Source organism: Astatotilapia calliptera, chromosome 8 (genome assembly GCF_964374335.1).
Source record: "Astatotilapia calliptera chromosome 8, fAstCal68.1, whole genome shotgun sequence".
Classification (NCBI taxonomy): Eukaryota; Metazoa; Chordata; class Actinopteri; order Cichliformes; family Cichlidae; genus Astatotilapia; species Astatotilapia calliptera.
Window position 1 is genome coordinate 27,455,272 of NC_137429.1, and position 18,933 is coordinate 27,474,204.

Sequence of the window (18,933 nt, forward strand, 5' to 3'; positions counted from 1 at the left end):
TGTTCCTAATAAATTTCCATCCACTCTTCTGTTTCTCTCTTCGTGACTCCTTTTCACCAACCGACATCAACTCTCCCTAATCCATGTCGTCCTCATCCTCTACCTGAAATGTCATTCTAGTCCAGCCACACACCAGCTTATGCCAAGCGCAAAAATCTGTGATCCAAATCAGGAGGGCGTATCGATCCAGTTATCGATACCAAAATTGGTATTGGCATTAGATCAGCACTATTGCAATAGGATCAATACTTTGTTTCTGTCCTCCAAGTTCAGCAAATAGCCCACTGAATTGTGTTAAATCTATTATTTATTAGGAAATGAAAAAAATACACCTCAAACATGGACTATGAAAAATATCTCACCCTTTTGTATTGACTGTCACAACTATTTTATATAGCACATTTAAACAACAGAAGCTGACCCAACGTGCTTTATAAACACGCCTATTTACATTACAGGTCTCAAAGAACCCAAATTTTGAAATACACGTGTGTTGTGTTTTGTTGTGTTAACTAAGTATTGTAGAAATTAAATTTCTGAGTGATTTAGTGGTCGATGACGATTCATCTCATAAATCATTACACACTGCACTTCCCTAATTAAGCTGCCTTTATAAGTTAAAAGTATCAGTACCGGCAATACTGACCGTATATTTATTTGATATCGGATCGATACCGACGTTTGCAGTATTGCACAGACCTGACGTAGTCCAAAAACCAAAAAAAACTAAGAATCACTTTTGTTTGTAGTTTAAATCTCGCGCCGTCACGTTCTTTCCGTCTGCAAACCTCTACTTCTACACGCACGACTACTATCTCTACTACTGTTAGGGCCACATTATGGTAAATGGTAAATGGCCTGTATTTATTTAGCGCTTTACTAGTCCCTAAGGACCCCAAAGCGCTTTACATATCCAGTCATCCACCCATTCACACACACATTCACACACTGGTGATGGCAGCTACATTGTAGCCACAGCCACCCTGGGGCGCACTGACAGAGGCGAGGCTGCCGGACACTGGCGCCACCGGGCCCTCTGACCACCACCAGTAGGCAACGGGTGAAGTGTCTTGCCCAAGGACACAACGACCGAGACTGTCCAAGCCGGGGTTCGAACCGGCAACCTTCCGATTACAAGGCGAACTCCTAACTCTTGAGCCACAATCGCCTCCTCATTAAAAAAAGGTTAGTTTCTATTTTGGGATTAAGGTCGATACTTTGAGTTTAGAAACATTATTTGAAAAAGTTTTTCTTTTCTTAATGTGGCCACAAGACCCGGCCTCAGTGTCCACGGAAGTTTCAGAAAATCCTCGTCCTCGGGGAACCCCTGAATGCATCATTACCCGGGGAAATCAAACAAGTCTCGCAGTTCTCTGTGTTCGGGTAAATAAATAAATAATTTCTCGCTGTAGTTTGAAGTTAGAGCGAGTAGTTAATTTTTTTTCTTATCTATGCTGCTTCTTTATTAACTACTTAATTACTACTGCCTTGTAATTTCAAAGAGTTAAGCGAACCGCAGTAAGTGACGCGTTAAGCTAGTCTGCTAACCTTCAGCTGATGCCTGCAGTCGGGTAAAATGTGCTCGGGTTGTCCTTCCTGATCGTTTCTAAAAGAACATTAATGTCGTGCCAAACTCAATTTAAAAAGTAATTTCTTTATCGCCAGGTCCTGTTTGGTTAGACACAGCGTAGCTGTAAGTTGGATATTCAATTAAGTGAGAGAAGTCAATAACGTTACACCAAGCGACTCCTATAATTGGCCTTGCTTATCTTCTAACTGCAGAAAACACTACGGTGGGCGGTAACAAGCACTGCGCACTGTTTATTCAAATAAGAATTTCACTGAAATAAGGCTTGCTGGTTGGACTGTGTTCAAGTCGAATTTACGAAAACGCCTTTACCTGTTGCTTTAGGTTTTGATTTTCAGGTTTACCTAATAATTTGTTAATTATTTAAGAAGCATAAAGACTTTTGTTTCAAATCTTGTTGAGTGATGATGCTCTTGTTGTTCTTGTGTCACACAATATGTACAGTAACCTCCGTGGACATGTGATCATGGGCAGCCAAAGTGACTGCACCAGTGACCCAGATGAGGAGCTGCCTGTGTTTGACTTCCTCCAGCCAGCCTCCCACAGACGTGCAGAGAAACCAGACTTGGTCGACTTTGATGGTTCTGATGCTGCAGCAGCAGCTGTCTCCTCCCCAGGGAGGGGGAGTGGTGGCGTGTGCATGGGAATGGCTAATGTAATGATAATCAGCAGCAGTTCCGATGATGATGATGCACCTTATGTTCCTTTGGCACAAAGAATCAAGGCAAGGCGAGACAATGTGATTAGCGCCTCCACCATCGTGACTAACGAGAACGATGCTGAGCACTGTTTGCCGCTCTGTCTGACCAGCTCACAGTTTTCTGGCCAGAATGGCTTTTCAGAGTCAGAGTGCCCGCTCGGCTCACATCAGGTGAGAAAAATGAGCTGTGGACAGGAGCTTCCTCTGAACGGAGCAAGGAACACAGACACTTCTCCTTCCAAGAGGAAACTTGGCAAGCGAACGGTTGAGGAGATCCAGGCCTCCAGGGAAGTGGCTCTGAGTAAGAGGGAGGCTAAGAAGAGACAGCAGCCAGACAAGGATGTGCTCAGGGAGGAACGAGAGAGACAGAAAATGGAGAGGAAAGCTCTGGCAGAGGCAGCTAGGGCCCTGAGGCCAGAGGAATGTATCAAGCATATGGTGGTGGTGGTGGATCCAGGTAAAAAGAAAACATTAAATTATACTTGGCAATGTAGATAAATGCAGATCATTACAAATTTTATTTTAAACTGCACATGCAGCCAGTCTTTCATCTGCAGTATTATTGAAGTCATTAAATGTGCTAATTGTGGCTGTAATTGTGCTGAGTGTGTTTGTGTGTGCAGCTCTCCTACAGCTGGAAGGAGGCGGCACTTTGCTGGCCTCGTTACAGGCTCTGGGTTGTAGCTGCGCCATCAAGAAACAATCCCTCCCACGCAGTGTGAGCTGGATGAGAAGAGCTCCCTGTGCGCAGGTGATAAGACACATGCAATATTTTTCTCTTTACCTCACTTTACTCAAAGTGAAGCATGAATGTGAACTTGTCAAATTTGCCGTAATTGCCATAAATGAATGAGAAGTGGTTTCATGAGTGCTTATTTAGCAGTAACACCTTTTATTATCTTTGCCATGTTTCAGGGAGATGAAGGAGCATCTGTACCAGAGGCCAATGTTGTGATACAGATGACAGTGGAGGACTTCATTACTTTGATCCACAACTACGTTCAGGTTTGTTGTGGGTGCTGATGGTATGCTTGAAGGATCAACAGAGCAGAACCACTGCTTCTTCTACTGACTTCTGACTTCTTCTACTGTTTAGAAGAAGTCTAGATGAAGCATAACTGCATCTGATCAGAAACTAGGCGAGTTTAGGAACAACAGGAGGAAAACGGAGAAGGCAAAAGGCAAGTGCCAATTAGAAAATGACATTAGGTAATGTTAAAGGAGTTATGTATTTTGGCCATTAGGGTAAAAAAACCACACAAATGATAAAAACTTCCATCGGTCCATTAAAAAAAAAAAAAAGATCAGATGGTTCAAACCATAAAAATTCTCTGTGAGACAACAGTAACCATAGAACAATAAAAATACGAGGATGAGTGTGAAAATATTTTGAGAAAAATATTTATTTATTCTTTACTTATTTAAGAGGGTGAGTAACATACTTCCCTTGACCTACAACCATTCATGTAAGCACTATTTAACTTTTTTCTCTGCTTGTTCTATCGCAGTGCTTTCTAACATTCACACACATTCATACTCCAATGGCTGCATTGGAACTTTGGGTTACTATCTTGCCCAAGGATATTTGGCATGGAGACTTGAACAGCCAGAGATTGACCCACCAACCTTCCGATTAGTAGCTTTATAGCTATTGCTAATTTCTACCCTTAGAAAACCAGTGGCACCTGCAGTGCTGCTTATATGTACAGCTAGTGTGAGCTTAAACATTGATGACATCCACGTTTTGTACATCAACCAAGAAAATTAGATTATGCTAAACATGTACAAATGGTCAACTCCAAGCTAACGAATTCCCCATAAAATGTAAATATGTTTAAAAAAATTACAAATATTTTCTGAAACAGGTAGTTTTAGCAGTAGTTTTCAACAAACCTTACTAAGACTAGGGTAAATTATGTATTTGTAGCCAACTGTTTTCAGTAGTGGATTCATATATTCTTGGTGGTATAGAATGATTTTTGTTGCAGAAAGACACTGAGATGAAAGGTGTTGTCTTATTTATGTTTTTTAAATAACATGTACAACACTGGAGCTTCAAGGCACAGAGAAATAACAGGTATGAGGCTTTCAATATTCAATACACACAATCATAAATTGTGTGTATTGAATATATTGTAATTGTGAGCGTGGCGAAAAACTGACGCAGAAAATTGCTTGTGCAGGACATGGCAAACAAGAAAATATGTTATTACATGTAAGAAATAAAGGTAAACGTTTACATAATTTTCATTCTTGTCATTAGTTGCATAGTATAATTAATTTGAAAGAGTTCTAATTGCATATCAATAGAGTTAATTTTTTTTCCTAATATCTACCTCCCTGTCTAATCCAGAATGAGAGGCATGGCAGATCAGACTGTGGGTCCACATTGACATCCTGGGTCCAGGAGCAGCAGAGGCGTCACCTTGGCAAGACCCTTAGCCTAGCAATTATTGAGCTTGAGAAATACTTCAGGTAAGGATTTGAAGGTTGAGCTGTAGAACATTTTAAAGGATAATTTGGTTATTGTTGCTCTATAGTATGTGCTATCGTTGTATTTAGCCCCTCTATTAATGGGAAAGTTGTTCATCTGGCTCAGGATCCATTGGATTTTAATTAATTTAATTATGAAGTTCCACAGGGTTCCGTGGTAGGACCAATTCTGTTTACATTACAAATGCTTCCCTTGGGCAGTGTAATTAGAAAGTACATTTTCACTCCTGTGCAGCTGACTTTATCTATCTATGAAACCAGGTAAAACAAACCAGTTAGATAAACTGCAGGAATGTCTTCATAACATAAGGACCTTGATGACCTAAAATGTTTTGCTTCTAAATTCAGCTGAGGTTAATGTACTCGGCCACCAAAAATCTCAAAAATATGGTCTCTAACCAGGTGCTTACTATGGGATGGCATTACTTTGACCTCCAGTAACTCTGTGAGGAATCTTGGAATCGGTTTTCACCAGGATATGTCCTTCAATGCACGTATTAAAAAAATATGTTTGACTTTCTTCCATTCGCAATATCTCTAAAATTAGAAACACCCTATTTCAAAGTGACACTAAAAAACTAGTTCATGCATTTATTACTTCTAGGATGGACTACTGTAATTTGTTGTTATCAGGGTGTCCTAAAAAACTCCCTGAAAAGCTTTCAGTTGATCCAAAATGACTGGGAAAGAGAGCATATTTCAGACGATATTAGACTGGAGGCTTACTTATGATTCCCAGAAAATTTAAGTAAAAAGTAAGAAAGTAGAATGGGAGGCAGAGCCTTCAGCTTTCAGGCCCCTCTTCTGTGAGACCAGCTTCCAATTTAGATTCAGGAGACAGACAGCCTCTCTCTACGTTTAATATTAGGCTTCAAACTTTCCTTTTTGATAAAGCATATATTTAGGGCTGGATCAGGTCACCCTGAATCCTCCCTTAGTTACACTGCAATAAGCCTAGGCTGCTGGGGCAGTCCCATGATGATGAGGTTTTCCTTCCCACTGTCACCAAAGTGCCTGCTCATAGGGGATCATATGATTGTTGGGATTTCTCTGTATTTCTTTGTGTTTTTGTCTTGTATTTGCGTCTTTGCCTTACAATATAAAGTGCTTTGAGGCGACTGTTGTTAAATTGAATATATCACCAAATAGATAATCTCTCAGGCTTTATTACTTTTCTTTCTCACTATGAAAAAAACTTTTTTTAATGATCACTGCCAGAAACAACACCACCCAGTCATGAAAGCTCTTATTAAAACCCATTTGATGTAAAATGCAAAAGAATATTTTTTTGAAACCTATCTTCTTTAATGTATTTTTCAAAAGTATCATGATCCATTTTAAAGTTGGGAACCCCCCCCCCAAAGGAAAAAAAGGCTCATTTTTTAAGTTGAATAATTTAAAAGCCCTATGACTTTGACTACATCAACACTTGTGGTGGTATCTGTTTCTCAGGAGGCAGAAGGTCAGGAGATTGATTCCACATGCCCAAGTGTCCTTGAGCTACATGCTCACCCCAGAGCAATGAACTGTGACTGTGTGGGTCTGTCAGTAAGCTGTATGAATATGTGTGTGAATATGAATGTGGCTGGTGGCAAGAAGCACTTTGAGTGCTCAATTAGAGCAGGAAAGCTGTATGTAAACACTAAAGTAACATCTGGAACTGAATAAAAAACTGAAAGATACTGAAATTAAAATGATAAATATTTACCAAAATTGGGAAATTAATGTATTACAATTACCAATTAAATACAAAATACAAATAAACGAGTACCCCCAATTAATCAAAATCTAAAAATGATACAATAAGGAACTTAAATGTACAATCAATATATGCAATGAGGTGGTAAAGATTTTCTGTATCTTTGCGACAACCGAGCTAAAACGCAGAGAATGGTCTGTCCATTACACCGGTTTTATGGTCCTACAAAGGTGTCTCTTTGTGTAACTTGCATAATAGTATAGAGTAAAGTGCTTCATAAAGTGTTTAAAAACAACAAGGCAAGCACTCAGAAACTGCATAACTGCGGAAACACATGGCTGTCTGAAAATATGGCAAGCATCACTGTGTAATCTGGAAAACCTCTGGTGGAAATGCTGTGAGGAATAGGTGTGAAGAGAGTAAATGCATCAATGAAGGTCCTGAGCATTAATGTCTAAAATGACCAAAAATGTTTTTTCCCAAGATCACAGAAATCACAAAAACAGAAGCATTTTCGAGAGGCTGTTGCAGGGGAGGAGACGGGGGGAAGTAAAGCCAAGAGGAGAAAGAAGAATGGTGGAGCTGGTGTACTGCCTGAGGTGTCGCGAGTTGACGTAGAGGAGGTAGGTTAGGTGGTTGACACAGGACAATTTATAATTATATAGAAAAATATAAAATTAAAGAGCTTTTGTATTAATTAAACAATTCCCACGCACTGAATCAATATATCCCTTAAATATAATAGTGGATAATGTGTGAAAAATGAACGTACATGGCCATGTGTGGAAAAAGTGATTGCTACCCCTAAGAAATCACTTAAATGGAAACTGCATGACAAAGTGGAGTAGACCAAAAGATCCTAAAAAGCCAGACATCATGCTGTAATCCAAGGCAAGTCAGGAACAAATGAGAAATAAAGCCATTGAAATTCCAGTCTGGAAGTAATAAATGCATGAACTAGTTTTTCAGTGTCACTCTGAGACAGGATATTGTGCAAATGGAGGAAAGCAGTCTTACATATTTGTTTAATATGTGCATTGAAGGACATGTCCTGGTCAAAAATGACTCCCAGCTCCCTCACAGTGTTACTGGAGGCCAATGTAATGACATCCATAGTAAGCATCTGGTATGATACCGTATGACTTTTAAGACCGAGTACCAGAACGTCAGGGTTATCTGAATTTAGAAGCAGGAAATTAGCGGCCATCCAGGTCTTTATGTCTTTAGGACATTCCTGCAGTTTAACTAATTGGTGTGTGTTATCTGGCTTCATGGTTAAATAAAGTTGGGTGTCATCTGCATATCAGTGAAAATGTGTGGTATGCCCTCTAATGATACCTCCGCTAAGATAGGACTGCCTTTAACAGTCTTGATCAGTGATGAACAGTAAGATATTATAGCTTTACTAGTTATCTGCTTTAATCTTTTAAATTAGGACTACGCTTCCTCCTCATTGTCATCCAGCCGTCCTGTTTTCCTGGCTGCTCGGGACAGTGTTCTGGGGGAGACGCTACCTTTTGTTGCACCGGCTACAGGGGCTTGCCTAACCTGCGTTTTTCAAGGGTGTGAAGCTGGGTCTCAAATTCAGTGATATTGGCCTCCAGGACTGCAAACACACTACACTGATTACAAGTATCATTATTGCTACAGGAGACCAAGAAGTAAACTAAACATCTGACACAATGAGCAGGAAAATGCAGGAGGAACAGGTGTAGAGGCCATGGTACTAGCAGGTTTGCTATGAGCTAAGCTAGTGAATCCCTAAATACAGAGTGAGTGAATATTTTAAATTAAATAATTTAAAATGTAAAACTTCTTCGTGTGTTTTGGATAAAGTGTGTGAAAATGACACTGTGAAATAGGATCTTATCTAGTTTTTAATACAACTGGCTATACAAATAAGCTACACAAAAACACCACTGTGTTGTAACAGGAAGTGATACCCTACCGCAGAGAGAGCCAACACCAAGCGGAGCGCCATCCAAAGGAACGTCAGAGTGACTCACTGACAGCTATCGCAAACGCTTGATTGCTGCTAAGGATGGGCCAACCAGTTGTTAGGTTTAGGTTCAGTGCCATGTAGGTCTGCCCCCCCCCCCCAACAATAAACACCTGCATTTTGCATTTACTTGTGCTATTTTTGTCTAATGTTTAATGTTGAAATTTGTTTAATGATGTGAATCATTAAGTGTGAGAAACATAAAAAAGGGGACATGAAGAAGGGTGCAAACACTTTTTCACACCACTGTAAGATGTTTATTTAGTTTTTTTTATATCGGTCTACAATTTCAAGGATCTCTGGCTGCAGTGGCAAACATGTTGATTTATACTGAAGAGTCTGGTGTGTTTTCAAGGGGCAAATTAAATCATGGTTACTATTTTGCTTAGGCTTACAGTGATTCATGTTTGTTTTCTGATATCCCTTCAGGCAATGGTGCATCTCCAGCTTCACACTGGTGTCTCAGTCTGCTTCTTTTGTACCTGGAGGGACTTCTCGGATCACATCACCATGACAACCAAAGCAGTTGCAGAGGCCCCTTTCAAGTGAGCAACTGTTTTTTTGGGTTTTTTTTTTCTCTCTCATCACAGTTCAGCTTAACACCACCTCTGCCAGATCAAACAGTCATTTCCCATGTTTCCCTGTTTTTTCAGGAGAGAGAGGGAAAAGACTGGCTTTTCCTTCTACCTAGAGAGTGAGTGGGCAGGGGGCCAGCGGGTGGATAGAGGTGGTAAGGGCCTGCTGCAGGTGTGGAAGAGACAGATCCAGCAGTTCAACAGAGTGAGCCCAGACATGGCTGCTGCCATCTTGGCAGCTTATCCCTCTCCACAGCTGCTCAAGAAGGTACAAGCTTGATTATAGCAACAGCTTACTGACAAGGCCGTGGTGAAGAATATATAATTCTGCCTTTCTGTTTTACTCCTGCTTCTGTATGTAATTAGAACAGTTCTATCAGATTCTTCTAACATGAAAAAATATTTTCTATTCTTATGGCAACAACAACCCCGATTCACAGCTTGTAAGGACTTAAAGGATCCACTGCTAACCTCTTATTGCGTTGCTCAGAACACAGTTGCAGAGAATTATTAGGTTTTTCACTGAAGTTCCATATAACGGAGCTCTGCTACAGTCTTTATGTTAAGGCAGGTTCACGTTGACTGCTTGAAAGTCAAACAATGTAATGTAATATTTGATCATTTTATTTACAGACTCTGAGGTAATTTTCTTTTTAACTTTTCTTTGATGGTTTGAAGTCCCTTACTTCTCTGGATTATCTTCACGTTTGTCATTCATTGAGTTGAGTTATCTTTATCTAATATTAGAATTTGATCCTAAACATTAAAAATATGTTCAGTAGACAAAAATATAAAATATACAAAAAACATTACATTACAGTAACAATCTTGTATATTTTTGATAAGCTACATACCTGATACTTGACGAGAGTTAGCAACTCCAAGTCTGATGCCAGGCGTTCAAGTTGGGGATGGATTGCTGCCTCAAGTGGAGCAAGTAAAGTGGGAGAAGAGTGGAGTAGGACACTGACAGATGGAGTGATGCAGGTGCTGTACTGGTCTGTTGTGCTGAAGAGACAGCTGAGCGTGAAAGCAAAGCTTTTGATTTCAATTCAATTCAATTTTATTTATATAGCGCCAAATCACAACATAAGTCGCCTCAAGGTGCTTCATAGATACAGAGAAAAACCCAACAATCATATGACCCCCTATGAGCAAGCACTTTGGCAACAGTGGGAAGGAAAAACTCCCTTTTAACAGGAAGAAACCTCCGGCAGAACCAGGCTCAGGGAGGGGCGGGGCCATCTGCTGTGACCGGTTGGGGTGAGAGAAGGAAGACAGGATAAAGACATGCTGTGGAAGAGAGACAGAGGTTAATAACAGATATGGTAAATGGTAAATGGCCTGCATTTGTATAGCGCTTTTCTAGTCCATAGGACCCCAAAGCGCTTTACACTACATTCAGTCATTCACCCATTCACACACACATTCACACACTGGCGATGATTCAATGCAGAGAGGTCTGTTACATAGTGAGTGAGAAAGGTGACTGGAAAGGAAAAACTCAATGCATCATGGGAATCCCCCGGCAGCCTACATCTATTGCAGCATAACTAAGGGAGGATTCAGGGTCACCTGGTCCAGCCCTAACTATATGCTTTAGCAAAAAGGAAAGTTTTAAGCCTAATCTTGAAAGTAGAGATAGTGTCTGTCTCCTGAATCCAAACTGGAAGCTGGTTCCACAGAAGAGGGGCCTGAAAACTGAAGGCTCTGCCTCCCATTCTACTTTTAAATACTCTAGGAACAACAAGTAGGCCTGCAGAGCGAGAGCGGAGCGCTCTAATAGGGTGATATGGTACTACAAGGTCATTAGGATAAGATGGGGCCTGATTATTTAAGACCTTGTATGTGAGGAGCAGGATTTTGAATTCAATTCTGGATTTAACAGGAAGCCAATGAAGAGAAGCCAAAACAGGAGAAATCTGCTCTCTCTTTCTAGTCCCCCCTCAGGACTCTTGCTGCAGCATTTTGGATTAGCTTAAGGCTTTTCAGTGAGTTTTTTGGACATCCTGATAATAATGAATTACAGTCGTCCAGCCTGGAAGTAATAAATGCATGAACTAGTTTTTCAGCGTCACTCTGAGACAGGATATTTCTAATTTTAGAGATGTTGCGCAAATGGAAGAAAGCAGTCTTACATATTTGTTTAATATGTGCGTTGAAGGACATGTCCTGGTCAAAAATGACTCCAAGGTTCCTCACAGCGTTACTGGAGGCCAAGGTAATGCCATCCAGAGTAAGAATCTGGTTAGATACCATATTTCTAGGCTTTTCAGGGCCGAGTACAATAACCTCAGTTTTATCTGAATTAAGAAGCAGAAAGTTAGCGGCCATCCAGGTCTTTATGTCTTTAAGACATTCCTGCAGTTTAACTAATTGGTGTGTGTTATCTGGCTTCATGGACAGATAGAGCTGGGTGTCATCTGCAAAGCAGTGAAAATGTATGCTATGTCTTCTAATGATGCTGCCTAAGGGAAGCATGTATAATGTAATCAGAATTGGTCCTAGCACTGAACCCTGTGGAACTCCATAATTAACCTCAGTGTGTGAAGAGGACTCTCCATTTACATGCACAAATTGGAGTCTATTAGAGTCTATATGATACAAACCACTGCAGTGCAGTACCTGTAATACCTACAGCATGTTCTAATCGCTCTAATAGGATATTATGGTCGACAGTATCGAATGCTGCACTAAGGTCTAGCAGGACAAGCACAGAGATGAGTCCACTGTCAGAGGCCATAAGAAGATCATTTGTAACCTTCACTAAAGCCGTTTCTGTGCTGTGATGAACTCTGAAACCTGACTGAAACTCTTCAAATAAGCCATTCGTCTGCAGATGATCTGTTAGCTGTTTGACAACTACTCTTTCAAGGATGTTTGATATGAAAGGAAGGTTGGAGATTGGCCTATAATTAGCTAAGACTGCTGGGTCTAGAGATGGCTTTTTGAGTAAAGGTTTAACTACAGCCAGCTTGAAGGCCTGTGGTACATAGCCGATTATTAGAGATAGGTTGATCATATTTAAGATCGAAGAATTAATTAATGGCAGGACTTCTTTGAGCAGTTTTGTAGGAATGGGGTCTAAAAGACACGTTGATGGTTTTGAGGAAGTAATTATTGAAGTTAACTCAGAAAGATCAATTAGAGAAAAAGAGTCTAACTTAACATCAATGGTACTAAGAGTAGCTGTAGATAATATTACATCTGTGGGATGATTACTGGTAATTTTTTCTCTAATGATAAAAATTTTATTTGTGAAGAAGTTCATGAAGTCATTACTAGTTAACGTTAAAGGGATGGTTGGCTCAAAAGAGCTCTGACCTTTTGTCAGCCTGGCTACAGAACTGAAGAGAAACCTGGGGTTGTTCTTATTTTCTTCAATCAGTGACGAATAGTAAGATGTTCTGGCTTTGCGGAGGGCTTTCTTATAAAGCAGCAAACTATTTCTCCAGGCTAAATGATGATCCTCTAAATTTGTGACACGCCATTTCCTCTCCAGATTACGAGTCATCTGCTTTAGGCTACGTGTTTGAGAATTATACCACGGAGTCAGGTACTTCTGATTAGAGACCTTAGTTTTCACTGGAGCTACAGTATCCAGAGTCGTACGTAGTGAGGAGGTGAAATTATTAACAAGATAATCGACCTCTGTTGGAGCAGCGTTCAGATAGCTGCTCTGCTCTGTGTTGGTACAGGGCATTGAAGATGATAACAGTGGGTGGATTATATTCTTAAACTTAGTTACAGCGTTTTCAGAAAGACATCTACTTTGATAAAGTCTACTCTCCACCGCTGTGTAATCAATTATTGTAAATGTAAATGTTATCAGGAAATGATCAGACAGGAGAGGGTTTTCAGGAAACACTGTTAAATGTTCAGTTTCTATGCCATATGTTAAAACAAGATCTAGAGTGTGATTAAAGTGGTGGGTGGGTTCTTTTACATTTTGAGAGAAACCAATTGAGTCTAATAACAGATTAAATGCCATGTTGAGGCTGTCATTTTTAGCATCTACATGGATGTTAAAATCACCCACAATAATTATTTTATCTGAGCTCAGAACTAAATTAGATATAAAGTCTGAGAAATCAGACAGAAACTCTGTGTAAGGCCCAGGTGGACGATAGATGATAACAAGTAAGACTGGTTTCTGAGTTTCACAGCTGGGGTGGACAATGTTAAGCATCAGGCTTTCAAATGAATTAAAAGTCTGTCTTGGTCTTTCATTAATTAACAGGCTGGTGTGAAAAATTGCTGCCACACCGCCCCCTCGGCCTGTGCTTCGAGGTTTCTGGTAGTTAGAATGACTCGGGGGTGTTGATTCATTTAAACTAACATAATCATCCTGCTGCAACCAGGTTTCTGTAAGGCAGAGTAAATCAATTTGTTGATCAATTATTAAGTCATGTACTAACAGAGACTTGGAGGAGAGAGACCTAATATTTAATAATCCACATTTCACTGTTTTACTCTTTGGTTCAGATGTGGATACTGTATTGTTCTTTCTTTGTAATTGTTTATGTTTAAGTTGTTTGTTGCTGGTTTTTAGTTTGTTATTTGTCTTTTTGGAAGCTGACACAGTCTCTATGGAGATGGGTTTTTGGGGGGGTAGCAGGAGGAGAGAAGCTGCAGAGAGGCAATAGCAAAATTCTGAAAATGTGGTACTATAGGAAGCAAATGTATCAAGGTTGTAATTCTTCCTGAACTGATGAGAATTGCATACATATACAAGTCTTCTCATCTGTTTTTTTTAGTGCTGTCAGCGTTGATCTTGTTAAAACGACGTTAACGGCGCTAACGTGTTGACGCCGTGTGTCGCCCGCGCACGGGGTGATCCACGCTAACTCGCTAACGGAGATTTGCCGCGTTAATGCGGTTATTGTGTTAATGTCATTTTAATGAGATTAATTCTGACAGCAATACTGTTTTTACATGTTGATAAAAGATGATGGCCATAAGAAAACTACAAATGGCACAGCAAAACTACATGAGGAAAATGGCCCCATGTAGTTTTTGATGTTAAAGGCATCAAGAGTTGGGTATGAAGGCATACTTTACATTTCTGGTATTGTGACGTTTTTAGTTCCTACCCTCAGCTATGGCCATGAGTGATTAAAAGAATAAAACACACACAAATGAACTTCCTCTGAGGTGTGTGTGGTCTCAGTCTTTTTAGGTGTATTTTTTGCCAAATGGGTGTTTTTTAAAATCCACAAATATTTACCACAACATGAAATGGTAGGGGACCAATAACTGGAATCATTAATAGTAATGTGCTTTCAGAAGTCCTACTGCTTGTTTTTATGTTCTGTCTCTGGCTTGTGAAGCCAATTTTGAATTATAGGGGCCCTATTATACAGTGGCTTGCAAAAGTATTCGGCCCCCTTGAACTTTTCCACATTTTGTCACATTACAGCCACAAACATGAATCACTTTTATTGGAATTCCATGTGAAAGACCAACACAAAGTGGTGCACACGTGAGAAGTGGAACGAAAATCATACATGATTCCAAACATTCTTTACAAATAAATAACTGCAAAGTGGTGTGTGCGTAATTATTCAGCCCCCTTTGGTCTGAGTGCAGTCAGTTGCCCATAGACATTGCCTGATGAGTGCTAATGACTAAATAGAGTCACCTGTGTGTAATGTAATGTCAGTACAAATACAGCTGCTCTGTGACGGCCTCAGAGGTTGTCTAAGAGAATATTGGGAGCAACAACACCATGAAGTCCAAAGAACACACCAGACAGGTCAGGGATAAAGTTACTGAGAAATTTAAAGCAGGCTTAGGCTACAAAAAGATTTCCCAAGCCCTGAACATCCCACGGAGCACTGTTCAAGCCATCATTCAGAAATGGAAGGAGTATGGCACAACTGTAAACCTACCAAGACAAGGCCGTCCACCTAAACTCACAGGCCGAACAAGGAGAGCGCTGATCAGAAATGCAGCCAAGAGGCCCATGGTGACTCTGGACGAGCTGCAGAGATCTACAGCTCAGGTGGGGGAATCTGTCCATAGGACAACTATTAGTCGTTCACTGCACAAAGTTGGCCTTCATGGAAGAGTGGCAAGAAGAAAGCCATTGTTAACAGAAAACCATAAGAAGTCCCGTTTGCAGTTTGCCACAAGCCATGTGGGGGACACAGCAAACATGTGGAAGAAGCTGCTCTGGTCAGATGAGACCAAAATGGAACTTTTTGGCCAAAATGCAAAACGCTCTGTGTGGAAAACTAACACTGCACATCACTCTGAACACACCATCCCCACTGTCAGATATGGTGGTGGCAGCATCATGCTCTGGGGGTGCTTCTCTTCAGCAGGGACAGGGAAGCTGGTCAGAGTTGATGGGAAGATGGATGGAGCCAAATACAGGGCAGTCTTGGAAGAAAACCTCTTGGAGTCTGCAAAAGACTTGAGACTGGGGCGGAGGTTCACCTTCCAGCAGGACAACGACCCTAAACATAAAGCCAGGGCAACAATGGGATGGTTTAAAACAAAACATGTCCATGTGTTAGACTGGCCCAGTCAAAGTCCAGATCTAAATCCAATCGAGAATCTGTGGCAAGATCTGAAAACTGCTGTTCACAAACGCTGTCCATCTAATGTGACTGAGCTGGAGCTGTTTTGCAAAGAAGAATGGGCAAAGATTTCAGTCTGTAGATGTGCAAAGCTGGTAGAGACAGACCCTAAAAGACTGGCAGCTGTAACTGCAGCAAAAGGTGTTTCTACAAAGTATTGACTCAGGGGGCTGAATAATTACACACACCCCACTTTTCAGTTATTTATTTGTAAAAAATGTTTGGAATCATGTATGATTTTCGTTCCACTTCTCACGTGTGCACCACTTTGTGTTGGTCTTTCACGTGGAATTCCAATAAAAGTGATTCATGTTTGTGGCTGTAATGTGACAAAATGTGGAAAAGTTCAAGGGGGCCGAATACTTTTGCAAGCCGCTGTATGTATGACAAAATTGACATATCTTCTGTTGCAAACCACTTTCTCCCAGTTGTGCATCTCTTGTGTTTTTGGAAGCTGGCGCGTTGTGCTGTCACTGCTACCGCTGGGTTGAACACTTAGCGTACCAGCGTGTTGTTGTTAATTTTTTTACCATGATTTTATTGACTTTACTCAGTTTGTATTGCAACAGTTGGAAAAGATCACTTTGTTGGGGTAAAAAAATCTTCTGGTTTTGACATCTTCTCTTCCTATATTAACCCTTTAAGACCTACCATAGAACCAAGTCCGCCAGAGCTTATATTATATTTTACGTGCTGTAGTGCCATTTTTGGGAGCATTTCAAGTTGCTATACATCAATACAACCATTACAGCCTAAATTTTAATAATATGTATGCATTAAGTGCATAGTAATTACATAAATTGCAAAAAAGTGCAATAAACTACAAAAAAATTGAAAATCGTTTTTGTTTTTTTTTTAACATATATTTCTAGTTAGAGAAATTTAAGAGGCTTATCCCTCAAAACTGTAAATACAAAAAAGTTGCACAAAATAGTTTCCCACCACAGGAAATTTATTTTGAGTGTCTTCATAGTTTTATTTTTGAAATACACCAATTTTTATATACTGCAGGAAAAACGAAAATAAATATTATAATGCAAATTTGCAAAAAAGCAGCATGTGCATCAAAATAAACTATTTCCAACAGTGCAATATGAGTCCTAAGCATCCCAGAAACGACACAGAAAGTCATAAAGTCAAACATAACTTTTAAAAACACCAGTATAGGCTCATGAGGCCCTGATGGTAAAAAACGACATTTCCGCGAAAATGACGTCACTTCCGGTTTCGGGCAGGTCATGGCGGACATGCGATAGTTCGCGCTGACGTCTATTCCAGCGTAGGAAGTGTTATGAACAGCTGATCAGATCGGCAAAGCCTGTTTCTGGAATATTATGTTTTTGTTGCTACAAACGCTTTTTATGCAGTTTTTGCAAAGCTATATGTGGAAGAAAACTGTGACCGAGGACAAGCTGATGGCATAAGATGCAAGTACAACTCCTCCGGTTTCATATGCAAAAAAAATTATTGCGCTAGCTTACGTGGTTGCAGAGCTACTGGGATTTAAAAGTAGTTGCGCAAAACGGAGCGTGCCCCCTTCTACCGGTTTTAAAGGGTTAAGTGCTGATGTAGAGGTATTTCCTTGGGTAATGACATCTATGGTTCAGAAGAATATTACAGTATGTACCTATGCTGAGAATCCAGTTCATTCAAGCACCTTAAATAGAGTACAAAGCATTTTTTTTCAAATCCTGTTGATGTGTGATCACCTCTATTTGCTCTATCCTGCATAAATTTGTGTCGGCTTGCGTCTTTTCATAGACTTTGCAAGCAAAACAATTACATACAAACTTCACTTTGTGTTTGGTCTGTGGTCATCATTGGAGGTGGCATGAAGAGCTTAGGCTTTTTTATTACTTTATTTATCACAATGTTAAGTGCAGCCAATAAGATTTCTCGGATGTGAGTCAACACATCACAAGGCACATCTGCAAACATGTCAGTTTATTTGTTAATACTTGATATTTCCTTGTCTGTTTGTAGGCTTACAACCTGTGCAGAACGAAACAAGAGAAGATCTCTTTGCTCTCTGACCTTCTGATCCGGAGAGGAGAAGGTGTCACTTCCACCACTCGTAGGATTGGTCCGGAGCTCTCCAGACGCATCTTCCTGACAATGAGCTCCTGTGATCCAGAACTGAGTCTAGACTCTAATCTCTGAAATTTGAATTTGATTTTGTGGCCCACCTGCTTTGATATGGCAGTTTGTGGTCATATCTTTGAATTTAATGCTATGTAATTAAAGTTCAGATTTTTAAAACTTTTATTTATGTATTAAAGTTTTATTCAAATAACAGTTTTGAAGACCACTATAAGATATGCACATCAACCATACTAAATCGATTCTGGGGGAAATTGTGTTACAGCTCACTTTAAGCGTTAGTGAGGTGACTGATTTTAATCTTTGGCACTGTTTTATTTACACATGTATTCCCTCCCTGCTTCATAGCATTGAAAGGAAAGGAAAAAATTTCTGGTCAAAATTCGTATTTGCAAGTTGAAACTCAGAAGCGAGGGAACTTGAGCGCAGAGTTTTACGCTTTGTATCTGTAAACAGACCTTAACAAAAAAAATGTGTAACTTGTGTAATTTTTTCCATTTTCAAACAAATCTTTTTTAGACATACACAAATTCTTATCTATATACAAAAATTGTAGATCTTGACAAAATGCACAAAGACACAATTTTCAGATATTTTTGTTTACAAGGTTACAAAACTCAGTTCACAACTACACAGTCTCATTTACAAGTACAAAATATGACCACAATTTGAGCCCATTACGTGTGAATAATGTAGAAGTTTGTGGAAAATTGTAGCTGACTAAATGTCACTAGTTGGGCATAGCTTTGAGCCTTTGAAGCTTCAAATGCTCTTTTGTTACAATGAGAAAGATGTATTACTCTATCCAATGCTTCATCTGCCCATCTGTAGTCCAAGTGGATTTGAGGTGTCGCAAACACCTGTCTTCCCCTTTGTCTTCTCCAGGAATTTTGGGCATGAGAATCAGAACAGTATTTAAGGGTTCTGAGAGAGACCAATGAATAAGTTGGGTGGGGGTATGTGGTAGCACTCGACTTAACACTAGGAGTCCCAGGCTTCTACCTTTCTACCTTTAAAACCCACCACCAAATTCTGCCACTTCAAACAAAAGCAACATGTGAAAAGCCGCGGCAGGGAATTAAAAGGAACGGACTTCAGCGTGAACGACCAGTTCCCCAAAGAGATCTTGGAACGACGCAGGGTCCTCTTCCCAATCCGACGCGGCTTCATCCAGAAGGGCTCCCGCGCTGTCATC

General features: G+C 40.2%; 1 protein-coding gene across 1 annotated transcript; it reads left to right on the plus strand.

The window, feature by feature from the left end:
• The first annotated feature begins 1,242 nt into the window (after positions 1 to 1,242).
• eme1 (essential meiotic structure-specific endonuclease 1) lies at positions 1,243 to 17,903 on the plus strand. The gene is made up of 9 exons (XM_026177457.2): positions 1,243 to 1,383; positions 2,033 to 2,745; positions 2,912 to 3,039; positions 3,204 to 3,293; positions 4,642 to 4,763; positions 6,965 to 7,103; positions 8,909 to 9,024; positions 9,133 to 9,322; positions 17,622 to 17,903. The coding sequence occupies exons 2-9, from the start codon at positions 2,055 to 2,057 to the stop codon at positions 17,796 to 17,798; spliced, it is 1,653 nt and encodes a 550-aa protein (XP_026033242.2). The 5' UTR covers positions 1,243 to 1,383; positions 2,033 to 2,054; the 3' UTR covers positions 17,799 to 17,903.
• The last annotated feature ends 1,030 nt before the right edge of the window (positions 17,904 to 18,933 follow it).